Source organism: Cylas formicarius, unplaced genomic scaffold (assembly GCF_029955315.1).
Source record: "Cylas formicarius isolate icCylForm1 unplaced genomic scaffold, icCylForm1.1 PGA_scaffold_6__28_contigs__length_40554024, whole genome shotgun sequence".
Classification (NCBI taxonomy): Eukaryota; Metazoa; Arthropoda; class Insecta; order Coleoptera; family Brentidae; genus Cylas; species Cylas formicarius.
Genome location: NW_026844347.1, coordinates 15,343,818 through 15,365,499, shown reverse-complemented (window position 1 = coordinate 15,365,499; position 21,682 = coordinate 15,343,818). Strand labels below are relative to the sequence as shown.

The 21,682-nt window shown below is 33.0% G+C and overlaps 1 protein-coding gene across 1 annotated transcript in view; it reads right to left on the bottom strand.

Moving 5' to 3' along the window:
- Nucleotides 1–528: 528 nt before the first annotated feature.
- Nucleotides 529–21,682, bottom strand: part of LOC132702782 (histone acetyltransferase KAT7) — a 120,637-nt gene continuing 99,483 nt past the window's right edge. Inside the window, exons 8-9 of the mRNA XM_060671550.1 lie at nucleotides 14,971–15,131; nucleotides 529–13,448 (exon numbers count right to left, since the gene is read on the bottom strand). Coding sequence (XP_060527533.1) covers nucleotides 13,245–13,448; nucleotides 14,971–15,131 — 365 coding nt within the window. The 3' untranslated portion in view covers nucleotides 529–13,244. The remainder of the gene's footprint in view (nucleotides 13,449–14,970; nucleotides 15,132–21,682) is intronic.

Below are 21,682 nucleotides of genomic sequence, written 5' to 3'. Positions count from 1 at the left end.
TGCCGCAAATGAAAAAGGTTATTAGAAATATATATATATTCTCTGTCATGCAGTGATGATCGACTGGTTTATTTAAAACAAATCCAAAATAAATTTTCATAGGAAAATATCTTCTAATTAAACACTCAGTACAGGTTTTTTGCGTCGTTTCAAAATAAATTATAATATACTTATTGCTATTATAAATCATTCGCAGTTTTTATTAGCAAATAACTTAAAAACCGATAAATGCGTCTTGTATAGTGTGTCTTCGAAAAAATTTTGACATTAATTCAATATGATTTCACATTACATCGATTCTGTTATTAAAATTAAGTGAACCATTTAAAAAAAAACAGTAAAAAAAAAATATTAAAATAATAATACAAATAGTGTAGCAATACAGATTTACATATTTACAAGTTATCGGGATTTTCACAAGCCCAATGATCTTCGGGCATTTTTTTTCGTTTTTAAGAACAAAAAAAATTTGAATAGTTCATTTAATTTGAAAGTACACAATGACATTATATACAGGGTGTATTGCGGTTGATCGAATATCAGACGTTTTGGCAAAACGGGACTTAGCAATTCACGTTTTTAACTCCGACTATCGATCTGAAATATTCTCTGAGAAGTCTCGGTGTTGCCATTGTACGGAAAAATATCTTTAAATTTGTATTCCGCTGCGAAAAGGAGAATACCCTCAAATACGGGTGGTTTATTAAGCAGCGGGAAAAGATGCAACCATTACATCCCATATTTTAAGAGAAGCTTTATGCAAAATGTTATGGCGATAACAAGCCTTTTCTTCAGAAATTTACCAATAAAATTAGGGAGATGCAGGTGGAACCAAATCATTGGAACATGGAATGTCAGAAGCATGTACGAGGCAGGAAAGATCCACAACACAATAAGGGAAATGGAAAGATTGAATATAGACATACTTGGCATAAGTGAAATGAGATGGCCTGACTCTGGAAAGCTGAATATTGATAATCACACCGTATGCTACACAGGACAAAACACCACACAACATAGAAACGGAGTAGGAATTATCCTATCCAGAGACATAGTACAAGCGGTAACGAACGTAATATCCTGCTCGGATCGGATAATAATGATTCAATTTGCAACAACAACAGTGAATGTCAACATTGTTCACGTGTATGCACCAAAAAACATCATGTAAATGCAAAGATCGGAAAGGGTCAACAGGAAGACATCATAGGAGAGCATGGTCTGGGGATAAGGAATGACAGAGGAGACATGTTCGCCGCCTTCTGTTTAGAACATCAAATGGTAGTCACCAACACAATCTTTAAGCTGCCTAAAAGACGCCTGTATACTTGGAAGTCACCTGCAGATAGACCTGCCAGAGTGATCAGAAACCAGATTGACTACATTTGTATAGATAAGAGATTTAGAAACTCTATTAAAGCCGTGAAAACATACCCTGGAGCCGAGGTACTATCAGATCACAATCTCCTCGTAGCCAAAATAAGAATTCAACTTAAGAAAACCAAGAACACGACTCAATACAGAAATGCGAACATTGACAGAAATTAATTAAACAACGTGCATAAGCTTTCAGTAGAAAAATCCAAGAAAACAAAACAAAAGTGGATGACAGAAGAAATACTGCGCCTTATGGATCAGAGGAGACAGTACAGAAACAAGAACGAAACAGAATATAGGAGAATCCACTCAGAAATTAGGAGGAAGATACGACAAGCAAAAGAAGCCTGGCATGCTGGAGAGTGTAAAGAAATTGAAGAAATGGAGAAAAAACATGATGTATTTCACCTACACAAGAAAATAAAGGAATTAACTGGATCGAGGCGACTGACACTGAACGGTGTCATTGAGGACCGGGACGGAAACAGACTCACTGATGTTCATCAACAGTTGCGGAGATGGAAAGAATACATTCAGGAATTATTTGACGACAATAGAAATTTCCAAACTGATCCTGAAAAGATGACGCACACTGGACCACCAATAACTAAAGGGGAAGTCAAAAGAGGTACCAAACTAGGATAGGATAGGAAAGGCGCCGGGCCCAGATGAAATTAGAACGGAAGTACTTAAACTGCTAGAAGATAAAGGAATAGGAGCATTGACAGAACTCTTCAACGTTGTATATAACGCTAGAATAATGCCTGAGGAATGGTTGAAATCAGCCTTCGTTATGCTTCCAAAAAAGAACAGAGCAACAAAATGTAATGACCATCGGACTATCAGCCATGTTTTAAAACTATTCTTGCGCATAATACATGGTAGAATATATAGCAAATTAGAAGAAAGAATTGGTGAAACCCAGATGGGCTTTCATAAACGTTTGGGAACGAGAGAAGCCCTGTTTGGTGTGCAAGTGCTGAGACGTCAATTATGATGTATATCTATGTAGTATTGATTTTGAAAAGGCTTTTGACAAAGTATAACACGATAAACTGCTTCAACTTCTTAAAAGGGCTGGGTTAGATACCAGAGATGTCCGAATTATTCAAAATTTGTATTGGAATCAAAAAGCAGTAGTAGGAATTGGACCGCATCTCAGCGATGATATGAAGATCAAGAGGGGGGTGCGTCAGGGTTGCATTCTGTCGCCTTTGTTGTTCCACCTGTATTCTGAAGAAATTTTTGACGAGGCCATGAGCGACAACATGCCAGGAATGATCATAAATGGTTAAAACTGTTAATAACATCAGATACGCGAATGACACTTTAATCATTGCAGATACCAATGAAGATCTGCAATTGTTGATGAATCAGATTACTAACTCGTGTGCCCAGTACGGACTTAAACTAAATGTTAATAAAACTAAATATATGATCATTAGTAAACATGTCTCACATCAGGATGATGGCATATATGTGGAAGGTGCACCTCTGGAACGAGTTGGGAGGTTGACTTGCTTGGGCAGTAACATCAAAGATAAATGGGACTCATCTAATGAAATTAAAATTAGAATAGAAAAAGCAAGAGCAGCATTCGTAAAAATGAAAAAAGTTCTCTGTAACCATAATCTAACATTGAAACTGCGAATGAAAATGGTTAAATGTTACGTACTTCCGGTTCTCCTATATGGGATGGAGTCATGGACACTCACTGACGCGACCATCAAGCGTCTAGAGGCGTTCGAAATGTGGATATCCCGTCGTCTACTCAAGATCAGCTGGGTGGATAGAGTGAATAACGCAGTAGTACTAGAGCGAATGAATAAACATCCGGAGATAATTTGAAACCATCAAGCAGCGTAAGCTAGAATACTTTGGACATATTATGCGTCACCCTGAGAAGTATGCCATACTGCACCTCATAATGGAGGGAAAAGTGAATAGCAAGAGAGGCCCTGGAAGGAGAAGAACATCATGGTTGAAAAATCTAAAACAATGGTATGGAAAATCCTCGATCGAACTGTTTCGTGCAGCTGTTAATAAAACAATGATTGTCAACATGGTGGCTAGCCTGATACCAAACGATCGTTAAACGGTCACGGCACTGTAAGAAGAAGAAGAAAGATGATGGCTATTGGTAAATCAAAGAATCCGAGGTCATTTAAGAATTGTATTATTTCATAAATCTTTTGTTCAACAAGTAAAAACGTTGCAGAAAGATAATAATATGAGCGGCAAAGCACTTTTACTGATTGAATGCTCGAAGTAATTCAACAGAAATCAATTGATCAGTGATGATGGAAATATCATAGCTATATTCCTTCCGCTTAATACCACGCCCTCAATGAAACCGATGGATCAAAATGCAATCAGGCTCATTAAAATATTTTACCCCAACACCTTATTAATTCATGTTTTGTTTTTTGAGGAAACTGACATTTCCAGCATTCTAAAAAACATGACTTTAAGAAATTCCGTATTTCTGCTAGCTAGTTCATGGGATAAAGTTAGTCCTGATGCAATTCAGAGTTGATGGAACAAAATATTTTTTCATCCAGACCTTGATTTGATCCCATTGGTTTTACTTATTCAAAGATCTGAAACCGCCAGTAATGAGCAAATTGACTGAAATTAGAAATATGCTACAGACTGTTGATACTGAAAGTAATATTTTGCCAGAAACAGAGATCAACGAGTGGATCGATGGCGATGGTGACCACTTACCGCTGTACAATGAGAGGGGCAGTGAAGACGGTAACGAGGAAGGTGTTAGAAATTGATCTAAAAATTAAAAATGAGAAAGCTATTCGTTGCTTTGGTACGTTTATACAGTGGATAGAAGAAAAGGGTGCTGAACTGAATGTTTTGTCGATCTTACGAACTATGAGAGAACGAGCAATACAAGCAAGACAATGCAGTATAAAACAAACAAACTTACAGATTTTTTAAAATCTTAGTTTCATAAGTCCTAATTGTTAGTCTTATTAACATTTACCGATATCGACACATTACATTTTACAATAATGCACACCATTTATTTGCATTATTTTCGTTATAATTCTATATCAGTAGGTGTAACAAATGCGTGAGGGTGTTCTTTTTCTTTTATTTTTTATTTGTTCGTAAATGTCTACATTTTTTGTGTTAATAAATGCTACAACATAGCGTATTTGGTGAATTTTTATAGCTTTTAAAAATATTCCAATAATCCGGATGTTTGACTAATCCGGATTGCCTCGGTTTTTATTAATCCGGATTACCGAAGCTCTACTGTATTTGCATTGGTAAAGTCGTTTTCAACGACGGAGTACCCAATTTCAACTCGTAAAAACCTAAATTAGCGATAGATCTGGTAGAACTCTCTACAATTTAATTTGAATAATCTTAATAAATATGAATTCATTTTTCTTCACATTTTAAAACCCATTAATAAAACAACTGTTTGTCAACACAATCACTATTGTGATTTGTAAATAAATAAGCGTATCAAGACACTTCATGGTTACCTTACAATTACGTATGTAGGGTGTTTTCTAAGCAATGTCAATAACTAAGGGTGCTATTTTAAAAAGAAAACTGAACTGAAGAAATGAAATATTTAATAGACCGAAAATGGTTTTCCAAAATCACCAGTGACAGGGCATACCTGTCTATTTTGGCAGACATTGATGATACGCCACTAATTTTTCCAATCATTTCTAAAGAAATTTAATTTCTTGATTTTTTTTCACTCCCATGTACGGTTTTCGCGTAAAGTAATTATCTACATATTTTATTAAAATACTTCAAATAATCGAAGTGCGAATACGAAGTACGTAATAGAATCATGCGATTTAATCAAATGCACGGCAATACGAGGAAACAAGCTGAAGCATGTATCCTTCAAGGTGGAAGACGCTTTTAACTATCTAGTTTCTATGTTCTACTTTTTTCAAAAAGGTTGTTATTAATTTATTGACAATTTTGTTAAAAATAGTAGGTAGCGTTTTTCTTTTTAAATAAGAATGCTTTAATATTTACTATGTTCTTAGGGTGGTATGTTATTTCATTAAAACTGTAAAAGTAAAAAGAACCGTCTTCTAATATTTTTTTCTTAAGGGCACTAGTTGGAAACTAAAAACTAGATATTTTGTTTTAGATAGATATGTTATTTTACGCAAAAAAAAATCTCATCTTAACCAGTACAGTGACGACCTAATTAAATAAGATATTATTTGTTCATAGGCAGTTAGTGGCATGTCACTGATTTCCTTATAAAAAAAATGAGATTTGCATTCATTTATGAGCACATTTGATCCCTTAATTCTTTTTAATCAGTCGCACGGTTTTCACTTAAAAATAAATAACTAATTAATCTGCTTACTGTCATATTAACGACATTGTTCTGAGCATGCAGAGTACAGGTTTAATTAATTAATTAATTAATTAAATTTCTTTAAAAATGTCTGCCCAAAGAGACAGGGTAAATTCCGTACGCCGCCACTTTACCACCCCGTATCTTAAAAGTTAAGACGTTTAGGAGATATGTTTGAAATGAATGAAATTTTCTTTTAAATGGACCCAAAATTCGCCTCCTTAAATATTGACATTTAACAAGAAAACACCCTGTACATAAGAGTAATTGGATTCAGTTGGAAATCTGGTTTTATTTTGAAAAAAGTTCCGGTCTAGTGCAGTTTAAAATAACACACGCAACGGTTTTCAACTACATTGTGCTAAATTCTACCGATTGAATAAAAATTTGGCGTTTTACTTTGTTTTTATAGTGATTTTTTCAGAAATTGATAATGTGTTTGAAATTGAAATTGATGAGTGGTTGTAAACCATACAAACATGTTCCAAGTGCATAATTGATATTGGGGAAGACGAAAAGGGTAGTTTTTCATGCGGTACCTTGTGATAAGAAAGATTGAAGATCTGCAAAAAAGATAGTTAAACCAAGAAAAGGAATAGCGATGCCAAAATGCTTTAAATCGTCAGCTTCAAATATGAATCAAATACTATTAGAAACCCATAAGCCTCATATTCGGTCAAAGAACCTTATGTTAATTGATTTTGCGGTGTCATAGTCATAATATCTCTATTCTGCAAACTGATTTTCAGAAGCTAGAACAGGAAACTGAGGTTCAGGCAATAGTCAAAATTATCCGAGTTGGTCAAAAGTTGGAAAAGAAAAGACAAAACCCCTAATTCAGTTATGTAGTCACAAAATCTACACAGGCTGCTTGAAAGCGACCAAAGATGAAACTACCCGTAGAACCAGAGGTATATTAAAAGAGTCTCGTCCATTGTGACTAGGTGATACTCCATTAGCGGTTTATTACTAAAATTAACAAACAAATTGGACAATTTTAAATTGGCCGTGAATTGTTCCTCATTTAATATAGTAGTTTTAGTTGAAAGTACCTTAAATGAAGATTTTTCAGATATCGAGGTACAGTGTGAATTTCAGTTTATTTCGTAATGATTGATCTAGCCTAACGAGAAGGATGTGTTTCTGATTAATTTCTAATTTATTTGGAAAAATATATTGAAAAATTGCGCATCAAAATGCTGAGCAGTTATTTATATCGTGAAAATTTATGACAATGAAAATTTATGATAACATGCCAGATGCATATTATATCTATCATTGTGAGGTTCCAGAAATTGCGATACTAAGTCATCCATCACAGTATGTATATATTTTTGGTGATCACAACTTGAAGAATTGCGGTTAAATGTCAATGTCTTCTTTAGCAGTGCGACTTGCTCAGTCTTTTGGTTATCTTTAGTTCCAAACAGTAGAAACGTGTTCTTGGACCGAAGACAGGACTGTACCAGTAAGTTTAGCTACGTAGCCCATTTATATAACATTGTTCCGTTTAGACCCTAGAATCGAAAAAGTAACCTTTCCCTATATAAGCGTATTTATACTGTCCCAATTCCCTCAATTCCCAAGCTGTTCGACAGTCTTGTTAGTGATCAATTGAAAAATCAGCCTGGTTTTTGTCCTGGTCGCTCAACAGGCGTCTTGAGGAGTTTTTTGTCAGAACATATACAGAAGTTTAAAATAGGGTCTTATTAGTCTGAAACAATCTTGGTTATATCAGGTATTCCTCAAGGGGAACACTGTTCTTCCTTATTTAGCGACTTATTTGTGGACACTATAGATTTCGGAACAGTGATAACCTTGCTCTTGCTGACGAATACAAGCAATCGAGATTATGAATGACTTCCCTGATCAGCAGCATTTGCACGAGGACCTGGACAGATTGAGTGACTCGTGCGATACAATTAGTTTCTTCAAGGGAGAACGAAAATATGATCCTCATATTCAATTCATAGAAAAAACTTGAAATATGTTAGTAAAATCAAAGATACAGGTGTCATTTTTGATGACAGATTAACTTTACTTTTGGATCACATGATCTAAGGAAACGATGTCAAATACAAAGCACTTGGTTACCGGGTTGCGCTACGTACCAGACGTGTTCTATTTTAACCTGCCTCCTCTAAGTAAAATAGAAGTTAAACAATAAAATAAACATGGCGCAGTTAAATATACGAACCTAAAAGAAGCCAACGATGTCGACCATACGCTGAATTGAGAGCAAGACCGAAAGATTCCGTGATTTTCTGGATGTTTGCAGATTAAAATTTTTGTAAGCAGTGGTATATCGGCCATGAGCTTTGCCAGTGGTAATCTTGGTCAAGAATGGAAATTTTGAAAGTAGAAGTCCACAACCTACCTCAAAACAATAGAAATTATTGAAATTATTGAAAAGGAGGAATCGACAAAATGTGCTCAACTTTTAACCTTGATGGGAGAGGAAACTTTAGAATTGGTTTTTAAACAGTTTGATGAATATTTTAATCCAAAAACCAACCTCACTTATGCGAGATATACATTTTTATTATATCGGCAGAAAGAAAAATTTATAATCGAATTGAAAAACTTGTCATTATTATGTGAACTGGAGAATTTGAGAGAATCTTTAATAAAAGACTTGTTGGTATGCGGATTGAAATGCGATAAATTAAGAAAACAGCTGTTTGAAAAAGATTGCAAGACTCTACAAAAGCAGTCAACTTTTGCGTGAGTTCTGAGTCCACAAAAGAGCAAAATCGCCAGACAACAATGGTGATGTAGATGCTGTCAACAAGAAGTTCCGTCCTGAACAATCAAGGGCGAGGCATTTTTCCAACCAGACAAGATCTGTTCCGTCCAGTAACCATAGTGCGAGAAGTTTGCAGCAGAACCAGCCATGTTGTAATTGTAAATGTGGTTAAGTTAAGTGCAGAAAATGTTTAGGTTTTAATGATTTTTCTCATTTATGCTTAAGATTTTCTAATTACAGTAATAATATTAATAAAAAATCATCCTTTCAGCAGAAACAAAATACTAACTTAAAAAAACAACAATTTTAACAATAACAATTTTAAAAAAAGGGTTCACACGGTTGAACAAAACTATTCTTTAAGTGATGATGACGATAGTAAGAATTTTTTATTTTTAGACATCATCGAACAAAGATTTTCTATTAATCCTGAGCTAGGACAGTCTGGGACAATAGGGACAGTCTACGAGGATTCTTGGGTGACGAACCTTCAGATCAATGATAGGGCAAACATATAATTTAAGGTGGATACTGGGGTAATAGCAAACGCTCTACCTGTGAGCATAGTAAATAAAATAAATTTTAACATTTCAAACTTGCAAAAAACTAATGTAAAACCAAGCTCTTATACAAAACATAATTTACCAATTTACCAAGATTAGCAACCTTTTATTTTATGAAGTAGATATTAATAGCATACCAATTTTAGGTTTGAAAGGTTGTTTAGAACTGCAACTTATAAAGAAAATTCAATCAATAAATGATTTTCCTAATAATTTAAATGTCAATCAAATTTTAGATAAATACAAATATATTTTTGGTGGAATATGTTGTCTAGAAGGGGAATATCATATAGAACTTAAAGAGAATGCTATACCTTCGGTTTGTCCTGCTAGGAAAATTCCGATAGCTTTGACTAAAAAATTAAAACATACTTTAAATGACTTAGAACAAGAAAAAAATCATAAAAACGGTAACTGGGATGAAATACCATCAAAAATGCATGATTCTAGATATTTTAGTACTTTAGATTCAACCCAGAGGTTTCTCCAGATAAATTAGATAAAGAAATCTCTAAACTTTACACGTTTGCAACACCTTTTGGTAGATATTCTTTCCCTATGGTCTTTCATGTTCATCTGAGGTATATCAGCAACGCATGCAAGAAATTTTTGGAGACAGAGAAAGCTGTGCAGTTTTTATAGATGATGTTATCTGCTTTAGTAACTCAATTTCTGGCTATAATTTAATTCTGGAAAAAATTTTAAAGCGTGCTGCACAACATAACATTCGTTTTAAGAAAGAAAAATGTAAATTCTATGTAAAAAAGTCTCCTATATGGGACATGAACTAAGAGAGCGTGGCATAGAGGTAGATAGATCTAAGATTCAGGCCATTTTAAACATGCCAAATCCAGGAAATGTCAAAGATGTTCAACGTTTTTTGGGCATGGTCACATATATAGCTCGCTTTGTAGATGGTTTGTCTGGAAAAAACTCAATTTTGCGTTCTTTACTGAAAAAAGATGTAACTTTTCGATGGTCGGATGAACATGAGAGAGCATTTCAAAACTTAAAGTCAACTTTGACAAAAACACCTTATTTGCAATTTTTTGACACTAACCAACTTACGACTATTTCTGTGGATGCTTCCCGGAGTTGAATAGCGGCCGTTTTGATGCAAAATGGGAGACCATGTGCTCATGCATCGAGAGCATTGACAGAAACTCAGTCACGTTACTCACAAATTGAAAAAGAATTATTAGCTTGTTGGTTTGGTGCTACACGTTTTTATCAGAATGGCAAAAAGTTCATAATTGAAACAGACCATAAGCCTTTAATTTCAATTATTAAAAAACCCTTGTATCTTACTCCACCAAGATTACAAAGAATGCTCATGCAGTTAAAAAATATGATTTTGACCTTATTTATAAACCAGGCAAAAAATTCATTATGACAGACACTTTGAGTCGAGCTTTTAATTCAAAAACTAACTTAATGAAAGTGTTGATTTTGATATTGCGTCACAAATTTGGGCTGTTGAGCTTTCCCTTAATATTGCTGATGACAAAAAACAGCAAATTCGAAAGTTGACTCGTGAGGATCCAAAACCAGGGTGGCCCAAAAGCATCAGAAGCTGTCCGTAAAGAAATTTTGCAAAAACTTCATCATAGCCATTTAGATTATAAAAAATGTTTGGATATGGCAACTTGTCATTTTTCTGGCCAAATTGAAGACATGATAACATCTTACAGGGTTCCGAGCCTTTGAGGCCTCACGACATTCCCAGGTTGCCTTGGCAAAAAATAGCTGCAGATATTTTTCAATTTCAATCAGAGTGTTACCTCTTAATTGTCGATTACTATTCAAAATTTGTGGAAGTTGTTGTTTTGAATCAAAATTTAACCTCTAAAAATTTAATTCATAAATTCAGATCAATTTTTTCAAGTTTTGGTATTTCCAAAATTTTAATAACAGATAATGCAAGCAATTTTTGTAGCTTAGAATTTAAGAATTTTTCAAAAAATTGGGAGTTTCGACATATTACTTCTTCTCCTTTGTATCCTCAGTCAAATGGACAAGTCGAAAGGACGGTACAATCTGTTAAAATTTTACTTGAAAAGTGCTTTTTCAATCAGGAATATTTAGCTTTACTAAACTTTGATGGATGGGGAGAACTCTCCAGCAAATGCTCTTATGAATCAAAACTTAAGATCTATAGGTAGTTCCAGAGATAAATAATAAATTTTGAAAAAATTTCAACAGGAAAAAGTTTAATTCTCACATAACAAAAAACCAGCGAAATCAAAAGAAATATGACAAAAATAAACAAGCTTTAACACCTTTAAAAAACAATTCTCTAGTAAAAATTCAAATAAAGCCTAAAACACCATGGTAAAATGGTAAAATTTTAAGAAAAGTAGCTTTTAGATCTTATTTGGTACAGCTGGAGAATGGTTCTATTTTTAGACATAACAGAAAATTCTCAAACCATCCAAAGATTTTCCATCTCGAAACTCGAGATAGCCGAGGAGTTTTCCCGACTTATTTTCAGAAAATAATTTTCATAATAACAGATATTTTTTGAAAATAGCCAATAATTCAAACAACAATGAAAAGTCCATTTCTGAAGATGCAGAAAATTCTTCTATACAGAATGATTCTGATAGAGAATGTATACAGGCTGATCCTGGTGTAAGCAACAACTCTGGTAACAACTTAAATGTAAATAGCTGTAGTGACAATGAACAGCCTTGTGAGCTGTAGTTCTAGTTCATTTTTAAATTATAGTTTTATAAATTCCAACTCTGACAAAGAAAAAACTCTAAAAAATGTAAATCACTCTTTTGACAACTACTAATTGGAAAATTTAGTGAGTAAAAAAATTTTAGATGATGCTAGTTTAACAAAAGAAAATTGACAAAAATAATTTATTGTTAAACTCAGACATACCCAGCACTTATAGTCGTAGAACTAGATCTGGACGCAAATTTCACTGAAACTTTCTGACTATGTCGTAGACACTAGTCCAGAGTCTTCAAAAAAAAAATTTTTGTTGTTTTTTTTTGCTTACACAATTTTTGTACTCTTACTTTACATAAAGTGAGAACTTCTTTTTTTTTTATCAACTTTAAACTCACCTCACACAAGGTAACCATCATTATTATAATTTCACGGTTGGTGTAAATAAAACTCAACTTCTCTTTATAGATATAAGGAATTATATTTTGTCAATGTAATAAATTGACTGTTTAACTTTAGCTTTTACTTATTAACATTAATTAGTACTTAACATCAACTTAAGCACTCCAGCTATAAATTTGTCTGTCTGCAGTTTTGTCCATATATCTAAATTGACCATAAAAGTGAAAGAATATTGTGATATTAGATATAAGGTAACGATAACAATAAAATTAAATCAATTAAGTAAGATTTTAAATAGGTGGCGCAATCATAACTTTGAATTGTTTATTAAACTGAGTCTGGTTTCCAATTTATTTATTATGTTTTCAAAATACATTTTGACTTGTAAACTTTATTTGTAGAAACTTAAACTTTTAAAATTTTCTTATAAAAAGGGGGATGTCACATGATCATATTGTATCAATCCTATATACCGTGATGGCTTTAGATTTTAGTTTTATACTATTCTGTACTTTTGGTTCACATGATCTAAGGAAACGATGTCAAATACGAAGAAGTTTCGCGGGACTAAGTTTTCTTTATTGTATTAATGTAATTAATGTCGACGTAGTCACTAGAAACAGAAGAAATAATTTTAAGTCCCAATATATCCGTTTCCATTGTACAAACTATGGCTTCAATGTTTTTATGGATAGATACTATAGGGTTGCTAATGAGCATCAGCTCGAAATATTCGGTTTTGGTATAAGTTAATACAAAAGACAATTTAATAAATTACATTTTGAGTTTACTTCCTTCTAGTTGATTCACTAATTCAGGCGGTGCTATGTAGTAATTTATTTTAGTTGATATGTATTAGTTTATTTTAGTTTGCTTAGTTTTCTATTTTTCATAAACTTATATTTCAATCTTTGTAATTTTCAAACTGTTAATGGGATTTTCCATAAAATAAATAAACAAATACTTTTCAGCAAATTGCTACACCCTATATACGTGTCATGATTATGTAGCCTCAGAAGAAGACTAACATAAGTAAAGAAAATGCCTCCAGTACTGATTTCTCACCCGAGTTTACACTAAATAGGTTTCGAACAAAAAGAAATGAAAATAACATTCACTCTCACGCGGACGTTTGCGATTGAGGGGGCACCCATCGCAAACACGCTGGGTCGACCTCCTTTAACATGGGCCCGCGCCTCTTCACCTTTTCCACGTACTCGTCCAACACATCCTGCTTTTTCAGGATTATATGTTTACCTTTCCAGTATTTCATCATGCCGAGCGCTTGCAACGTAGAAACTATATCGTACGAATGAATCGCCATCTAATGGATATTAAAGTTAGTTGGCCACCTTTGGGTCGTGTATATTCCAACACACGATAAATGCTCATGACTGGCGTGGCCTATCATAGACGGTGATGGTGATGCAGAATAGATTCACTGGGAAATGTATGCGAAGTATGAGTATATTATATTATCAAATATTAAAGAGATTGGTGAAATGGGGACAAAAATATTTAACTTATGGTCGACACATAATAACAAGGTGACAAAATTCTTCATCAAACTGCATTTTGAATATACCTGCATCAACAAGAAAAAGAATATGCAGTTTACACTATGGCTCGAGTGAAGTTTGCTGCCAAACACTTTGCTACTTTCAGCAAAAGACATTAAAGGTCGCGCATTAGACTACCATCAAAGTACTCTTCGTTCAAATATCCCACCCACGTTAACTATTTGACCAAAATTAAATATGATTTTGCTTCATTGGTGCTTTTTAATAAATCAATAAGAAGCTATATGTGCATAATTTTTTATTACTTGTGGAAACAAAAATAGTATATGCATTTGGATTGAAAAGCAAACCAATCAAATTATAATTAACACATAATAAAATAAGCATCACAAAATTTTATTTTAAATGTTTAAAATAACAATTTAAACATATTATGGATTTAAACAAACAGGCCAATCATTATAAATTGTAAAGAAAGTTCTTTTTTTCTGTTACCGCTATCCTTAGACTAGAAAGTCCTATATTATTGTATTAAAAAAACATATTTTTATTGGAATTAAATTTGCCCGACTTTGAATTAATAATATGTCTTACTTAAAATAAAACCGGTTTTTTCAATCATCAATCAATCAACTAATTGCATTTACTTAGGTTTTGGTAATAAAATGAAAGAAAATTATTAATAATATTTAGGTTTTATCTTTCACCCCTTCCGACAAGAAAACGGCTAAAAAAACTTGGAGACACTGAAAATGCAAACGGCGGTGACTGCAACACACCAAGTGGAGTACAGAGAAGGAGCACCCAGGCGCTAATGGTGGCTTTATCCCTTTTCTCTATTTCCTGGTAAAAGTCACATGACAGCAGACACTCGTTCCTTTTAAAATTATTATAGAATTTTTTTAGAAGTAACAACCGACTGCCCTTAAAACATGAACTTTTAAGGTTTGATTAACGTCATCTTATTATTATAAGGGAACGGAAAAAAGTCCTTTTCTAATAAGCAAGTAATAATTTCCTTTTGACATAATTCCGTTTAACAAAAACGCAATACATTAAATAAGGAAAAAAGAAAATCGTTGATGTTTTAAAGTGACTAAAGTGATAATCAACAAATCAACATCAAAATATTTTCAGAAGTACCTAAAATGATATATTTTGATTGGCTAAATTGTAGCAAAGAGTTGATTTATTACAATGATTGTGCATTTTAAAACGGATTTTTTTTTAATGTACTACCCTGGAAAAATGTTCACGAGATGATAAAAACGATATTATTACAGTCATGGTCATTTATCGCGTGTGGGATTCTAAAAGAACACTTACCTCTTGACTTATATCCTTAACCGAAAGAGTGGTTCCGGCTCGTGAGCATAAATAGCTGAGCAAGACATCTTTCCAGTACGACCTATACGAGATCAAGCCCAGATCACTCAAAGGTTTTTCTGGCGAACCTATCTTGCCCTCCACGCGTGTCAGTAGATAGCCTGAAACAAATATATTAATTTTACCAAACTGGGAGGAACAAGGTTGTGGTTATATTTAATTTTAAATGAAATCTCATAAAAATAAAAACTTTTTCTTATAAGCCTATTATAAAGAAATATATACTACTAGAAAAGAACGCAATAATTAACAATAATAATAGTAATAATAATAATAATATGACTTTAGTAATCAAAAGTGGAAATAATTTGCAATTAAACAAAACCAGATTAGGTGTGCTCTGTTGGCGTAGTCTGGCTTAGAGCGGCTCTACTGAACCAGCAAGTACATTGTCAATGAGGTACTAAATTTTTAACAACAATCACTTACTTGCCTAATAAGTTAATTCATGAAATTTCGATTACACACAATTATATACTTATCAAGGAAAGTGCTGTGTAGTTTGTTCTATATAAAGATAATATTTTTTAAATTTTAGATTTAAAGTTTTCAATACTTAAGTTTAAAAAGTTGAATGAATGGGTCAAGTGTTTGTTTTTAATAAAGTTATATAAAAACGTGCAAAAACGATGTACGATTTTCACGAAATTATATATTTTTACATGACAATTGTTTCGACAACACTGTGTCTTGATCAAATCATCAAATTTTTTATTTATTTTTTAAATAAATATTACCTGAACGTGAAGAGTTTACAGAGACGAATTAAGTATAATTCCTTCAGATAATTTAATTAATTTATTAAATCTAAGATTTAAACTAAAATAAAATTATAAACTACTCAACTTTGGAAAAACAATTTAAACAGTATTTTACGCTACGGCTAACATTAAAAATACAATATTAATATTGCCAATAGTTCTTAAAGAAACACTGAAAAAGTAAGAACAAAACTGCAAAACCAAAAAGAACTGCTTAATTCGGTTTAATTGTATTTATTTCTCGAAATGTCTCCCACCGACTTCGATACACCCTCGAACACCATCTTTAAGCGATTGGGCATTATAATAATATTGCTTTTTACAAAACTTCTGGATTCCTCCTGCGTCGGTTTTTGCTTAGTCGAAATTGCTGACGTTTCGCCAATCATTTTGTTGGCTTCTTCAGAGCTTGACTATTGATAAGAAAATCTAAGAATGGTAGGTTATTATTAGCTTCCAACTCAATGGTAAAACGTATGTGAGGGTGTATCGAGTTTAAATGAAAATCTCCTAGGGTTTCTTGATCATGAGGCCAAATTACAAATGTATCATCGACGTAGCGTTTTCATAATTTTGGTTTTAGATGAAAGCTGTCGAGAGCTTTCTTCTCAAAGGCTTCCATATATTCACGATGCCTGGTGATAGTGGAGAACCCATAGCTGTTCCCGACGTTGGTTCAAAAATTTGACCGTTATAAGATGAGAAGGCTTGGTTCCAGATTCTCCGAAATTTTTGCGATATATAAGCAGGTACAGAGTAAAATACGAGCCAGTTTCAGTCAAGCTCTGAAGAAGCCAACTGGATGATTTGCGAAACGTCAGCAATTTCGACTAAGCAAAAACCGACGCAAGAGGAATCCAGAAGTTTTGTAAAAAGCATTACAGTAGCCTGTGGAAGTATTAATAACAATGATAATAATAATAGGCAGACAGCGATTTTTTCACCTAAATACGTAGGTTTTGGCCTTGATGTCACAATATCCGGCAATAAACTGAAACAGCCACCTAACAAGTGTGAAATAATAATAATAATAAGAATAGTAATGAGCATTTGTCTTGCAAACTTAGATTTGAAAGGCCTGATAAAAAAAACAATATTTTATAATTCCACAATATTTTGGCCTTTAAGAAAATTAACGAAGGAAATATTTTTTTCACAAAATTAAAAATTTACCTTGTCTTATTGTGATATTTTCGTAAAAATAAGTATACCTAAAAAAATACTAAGTTTAGGGATAGAAAATGATTCACCCCGTATAAAAGATTCGAACCCACTTCAAGGCAAGTAGAGGATAAACGACTGTACCACCTTATAAAATTGTTGGATTAATAAATTCACAGCTGTCGGAAACGGCGTCAAAAATATAGGGAATTAAAAACAGGGTTATTTTTGACGAAAAAATGGCTATAAACCGAAAACAGTATAGACTATAACCACCCTATATTGGCTATACGAGTATAAAAGGGAGTATCTACTAATGCAATATACAGCGTGTGGAAATTTAAAAAATATAGGTTTGGTTTCTCACTTATTTATGTATAATGGAAAATAATTTAAATTTGTTTCTTGAAGTCACATCTACAACTTTTCTACTTATATCCTCTAAAACCAATAACAAACGAGATATATTACTTCTATACTGTATTTAAACACCATGTATATTGCGCTTGTCCAGTCCAGTCGCACCTGTCTTGCACAATTCTTGTGCTTGCGCTGTAATCGCCGAATGTCACCTAAACAACCTAGAGATACTGCAAAAATGGATTATTAAAACAATATATAGAAAAGATTTCGGTTACACTAGTGATGCTTTATTTTGGGAGAGCAGACCACTAGACTTACTGTCTTATATTGCTGAGGGCTGCATAAAAAAAGATTTTAATAAAGTCAGTGGAACAGAATTATCTACGAGACTAGCGAAAGGTCAACTTATATCATAACTTGATCAAAGACAATTGGGTGATTCTGTTCTAACTGTTACTTTTTTACTTAAAATTTGAGATTTTAAAACTAGACTTTTTGCATATCATTATGCATATTATTAATCTATTACACTGCAAAAATAAAAGCTTAAATGGATTTCACTACAATTTCAAGGCGTCATCATGTCTGTAAACAGTGCTGAGATGATGTACTTTCAAAATGATTCGCTAGACGTTTCATAAATCTCAAGACAGATGGCGCTCGAGTCATATAAATTCAAATAAAAAAAAAGAATTTATGGATAAATTTTAAAAATGGACAAGACACGATACTGACATTTAGCTGATATATTTCTGAATGATAAAATATATTATATAAAAAATATAAAAATTTCATTATTGTATTAATTACTCGCTAGTAAGAACAAGCAAGAGAGGGCATAGAAAATCACAGTTAAAATTTAAGATACATGTTGAGAGTTGGATACTCGATGGTGGCAGAAGAACTTTCAAAGATCTGATGAACTGAAAATATTTAAGACAACTTTTCGTTGTCGGTTGCTGTGCGTATCTATTAATCTTAGAATATCTTGCTAGATGTTTTCTTCGGAAGATTAATACTTTATATATTTTAGGCGCATACAAATTGATTTGGTATAAACCGGTTGTATTCCACTCACAAGCATTTACATATGATTCTGTGGATTTATAAGTGTATATTTGTGATTTTTTTGTATTATTGAATTATTATAAAAGGATATAGCAGTGGTGCATATGATTCAACGCTAAAATGATATTGTAAGCGACTTCAATGACTTCCCGAATTAGTTATCGGGACAAAGTTTTGGGACGCCCTACCTGGCGGCCCCCGCCGAGTCCCTAGTGGGGAAAACGCCAGAACGGGAGATACCGACGGCGTATCCGGCGTCGGCAGCAGGACGCGTATTGACCTCGACGCCGCCGACGCCACCGCCGCGCCGTCCGGGTCGATAACCGCCGTCTGGCGCGGAGCTCCGTAGCATCATACAAGCGTAGAGTCAATGGGTGACGTCAGAGGACGCGGCCACGCCCCGAAATACAGACGCCGGATAACCCGGTCGATTTGGGGCTTAGTTGAGAAACTTGTTTCCTAGTATACAAATTTTTTCTTTAAAGAAAGAATTTTTCGCCCTTTTGTAGACAATTTGGTCAGTCAAAAACCTTTATCTTTTAAAGCAAATTTGCCTAAATTGCCTTTCCAATTAATGCGGTGAATTTTAATTTCGCATGAAACTTTTGTTTTTTAAATGCAATGTTATATAAATGTAATATATTTTTTTTATTTCACACGTTATTTCTACTTCTTTCTCTAAAATATCCAATTATGCACCGATGTGAGAAAAGGGCTACTTGAAGACGTCAGCTTAATAGAAGTTCTAAAACGCAAAACGGCGTATCTACATATATTGTAAATTATTAAATTAAATTTGTTAAATCGTATTTCCTTTTCGAGATGATCGTAGAAAAAGTATGCAACACATTTATAAACCTCTTCGGTGGCGTATATAAAACATATTACAAAATATTATATTAAATCCGCTTAATCGTATTTTCTTATTAGATATTAGAAAAAATATAATATGCAATACGTATACAAACTACTTAAGCTGCGTGTTAAATCTTATTTTTTTGTAATGACGATCCTAGAAAATACATAGTGTGCAACACATTTACAAACCTCTTCAGCTGCGTATATAACTTATATTGTAAATTATTAAACTAAATTTGTTAAATCGTATTTTCTGTGCGTGATGATAGAATAAAAATAAACCTCTTCAGCGGCATACATAAAAAATATCGCATAATATAAAATTAAATCTGTTAAATCGTATTTTTATTTTGTCATATTCGTAGAAAAAGTATAGTACGCAACAAGTTTACAAAACTTGTGGCGTGCATAAAACATATTGCATAATATTAAATGAAATCTATTAAATCGTATATATAATATATTGCAAAAATTATTTCATTAAATTTGGTAAATAGTATTTTATTTTCGTGATGATCATAAAAAATGTATAGTATCCAACACGTTTATAAACCTGTTCAGTATCGTATATTAATCATTTCGAAATAATATTAAATTGAATTTGTTAAATCGTATTTTATTTTCGTGATGATAGTAGAAAAAGTATAGTATGCAACAAGTTTATAAACTGCTTCAGCGACGTACATAAAACATATCGAATAATATTAAATAAAATAGGTTAAGTCATATTTTCTTATTGTGATGTTCGTAGAAAAAGTGTAGTATAAAACAAGTTCACAAAACTCTTCAGTGGCGTAAACAATAAATATTGCATAATAATAAATGAAATCTACTAAATCGTATTTTATTTTCGTGATGATCGTAGAAAAAGTATAGTATGCAACAAGTTTACAAACCTCTTCAGTGTCGTACATAGGACATATTGTAAAATATTAAATTAAATTGGTTAAATCGTATTTTCTTTTCGTGATGATTGTAGAAAAAGTATAGTATGCAACACGTTTTTAAACCTCTTCAGTGTAGTATAAAAAAAATTTGTATAATATTCAATTAAAATGTCGTACATGAAACATATGGTAAAGCTAGAACGACAAAATTCAATACTTGAAGGTTTTTGAACGTATTGAAGTTTTCAAAAGGTATTGAATTAGATTCTAGCTTTGGCAGTTTTGGATATATTTAAGTGTTTCTATACTTTTTACTGAATGAATAGAAAAAATTTTGAAATTATGAGACGTTACTATATTTAACACGAGCAATTCATTACAACAAAAATAAATAGGGCATTCCGAAAAAATCCGTAGGAATGACAATCATTGTGAAAAAACAAAATCATCATGATAAATGACGAACAGAGGTAACAGAGAAGGGATAGAAATAAGATTTCTAAAGTAACTGAGGAGTATTATAGAAAAATCTATGATTCTAAAAATACGTAACCACCAATATCAAAAGAAAATTTGAAATGGAAAATAACATACGAAAAATAACAAACGAAAAGAAACAAGGCCCCAGGCGAAGATAATATTTTAATTGAAATGCTACAAGAAGGAGGAGAAAGAGTTACGGAACACTTGAGGATCCTCTTCAACAAGTGCTTACATGTAAAGTACCACAACAATGGGAAACGCAACCACAATACAAGAAAGGCGTTCCCTCAGATTTCAAAAGCTATAGTCCAATTTTTCTTTTATCCGAACTATATAAAACCTTTACAAAGCGGCGTATAGAAACAAACCAAACCAACAGGCGAACTAATAAATTCGACGGGTATCATCCTATTGAACGGATACAGAAAAGGGTATAGGACTTCGTGGATTGGGAACAAGGCCTTCAACAGCATAGAACATCGGGTTGTCGAAGACGTACTAGAGAAGTATAATTGACTCCAGATGCAGAATACTAATTCATAATATCTAAGGAAATGCAACCAACTCCTGCCTTAGAGGGCATAGTTTAATCCCTAAAACCAAGGAATCTCAGTAAACGGAAAGTACCTAAATCACCGCCGGTTTGCAGATGAAGTAAAAAAGGAAGCAAGGAAAACCTGCTGAAATAAACAGACAGAGAAGATTTTTATTTAAGAAACTCTCTTGAACAATCAGAAAATTCATTCACAAGGAAGAAAAAAGTATTCGGTTCTTCTATAGTCCAGTCCTGACATATAATGCCCAAACGTGAACCTTTAGAAGAAAACATCGAGAGAGAATAAGAAAAAACGAACGATCCATGGAAAGACAGATGATCGGAATTTCCCTCAAAAAACATAAAACCAACGAATGGGTAAGAAATCGAACCAGAACTTTGGATAATATTGAGCAAACATTAAGACTTAAATGGAGACAGGCAGGCCAGAAACTTGAGCCTCAAGGATAATAGATGAAAGAGGGAAAAGAAGTATGCAGGACAAACGTGGAAAAGAAAAACTCAAGAAATTTTTC